The 1,373-nt window shown below is 61.4% G+C and overlaps 1 protein-coding gene across 3 annotated transcripts in view; it reads left to right on the forward strand.

The window, feature by feature from the left end:
• Positions 1–1,373, forward strand: part of FXYD1 (FXYD domain containing ion transport regulator 1) — a 3,961-nt gene extending 2,588 nt beyond the window's left edge. For all 3 annotated transcript variants that reach the window (XM_006171615.3, XM_006171616.3, XM_014585423.1), the window contains exons 5-7: positions 121–157; positions 1,056–1,105; positions 1,302–1,373. In XM_006171615.3, coding sequence (XP_006171677.1) covers positions 121–157; positions 1,056–1,105; positions 1,302–1,324 — 110 coding nt within the window. In that variant the 3' untranslated portion in view covers positions 1,325–1,373. The remainder of the gene's footprint in view (positions 1–120; positions 158–1,055; positions 1,106–1,301) is intronic.

Below are 1,373 nucleotides of genomic sequence, written 5' to 3' on the forward strand. Positions count from 1 at the left end.
CCGGCCACGCCACGCCCCACCTCGCCCAGGCCCCGCCCAGGCCCCGCCCCGGGAGCACCAGCGCAGCGCAGCGCTAGCCTAGAGGGGAATCTCAGCCTTCCCTCCCCGCCCACCCCACAGGCAAAAGATGCCGGTGCAAGTTCAACCAGCAGCAGAGGTAAGAGGCCCCTCCCTGCCCTCATTCGCCCCATCGCGCTGGGGACGAGGCCGGAAGTCCTCCATCCCGCAGCCAGAACTCTTTAGCGAACATGTATTAAGCACCTACTATGTGCCAAACGCCAAGCCAAGCCCTGGGACCAAGCGACGAAGAAACCTCCTGCCTTGCCTGGCTGAGCTCCCAGCCCGGTGGTGGCGGTGGCCGTGGGTTCCCACAGCCCCGTAGTTATCACATCGCCAAGCGTGATAACGCCAAGCGCTGGGAAAGAAAAAGCCGCGGTGAAATGAGATCACCTCGCGCGGCGGCCCAGTTCAGCTCTGTGCCTGGCTCTTGGATTCATCTTTACATAAAATGTAAAGCACAGGCAGTGGATGAAAACCTCCTCCCGGTGAAGACGGTGACCGATGTCACCGTAATACCTCCCAGTTCCTGGGTGTGTGCCACGTGCCAGCTACTTTGCGTTGTGGATTATTTTGCTTACCCCTCACCCCGCTTCTATGTGCTGTTATCAACCCCATTTTACAGATGAGGAAACTGAGGCCCAGGGAGGTCAAGTCATTTACCCAAGATCACTCAACCGGAAAATAGGGGGTGGTGGGGTTCTGGGTTCCCAGTCCAGATCATCTCCTGGCAGTCTGCCAGATCTCTCTGACCATCCCTTCCCCGCCGACTTCGAGTCCCCTGCCCAGCATTTCTGGAGGTACTCAGGTACCTGCTAGGGAGGCCTCTGACCACACCCTTCCCTGCTGCCGGGGCTCCTCGTCTACGGGGGACTCGCGCCTGCTCCTCGCGCTGTCTTGGCCTCGGCACACCGGTTCGAGAAGCGAGGCTTCTGTTTCCTGGAAGCGGCTGCTTCTCTCCTTTCCATCCCGAGTTCCCTCTGCCTCTCCCTTTCCAGGACCGGGGAACCGGATGAAGAGGAGGGGACTTTCCGCAGCTCCATCCGCCGTGAGTTTAGGGAGATGGCAGGGGCTTGAGGGGTTTGGAGCTGGTTCCTAGAATCCCTGTTCTGGCGGCCCCTGGGTGCGTAGAGGGAGGGGGTTGATCTCAAACCTGAGGGTGCGGGAGGGGGTGGGGCCGCAGTGGCCCCTCCCCCACAGGACCTGGAGATGCCCCTCCTGACCCCGAACTCTGTCCCTCTCAGGTCTGTCCACCCGCAGGCGGTAGAGACACCTGGCGCGATGGAACCCAGCCAGGTCCTGCAGCTCCGACTAGG

The sequence above is a fragment of the Tupaia chinensis genome, unplaced genomic scaffold (assembly GCF_000334495.1).
Source record: "Tupaia chinensis unplaced genomic scaffold, TupChi_1.0 Scaffold149922_1, whole genome shotgun sequence".
Lineage (NCBI taxonomy): Eukaryota > Metazoa > Chordata > Mammalia > Scandentia > Tupaiidae > Tupaia > Tupaia belangeri.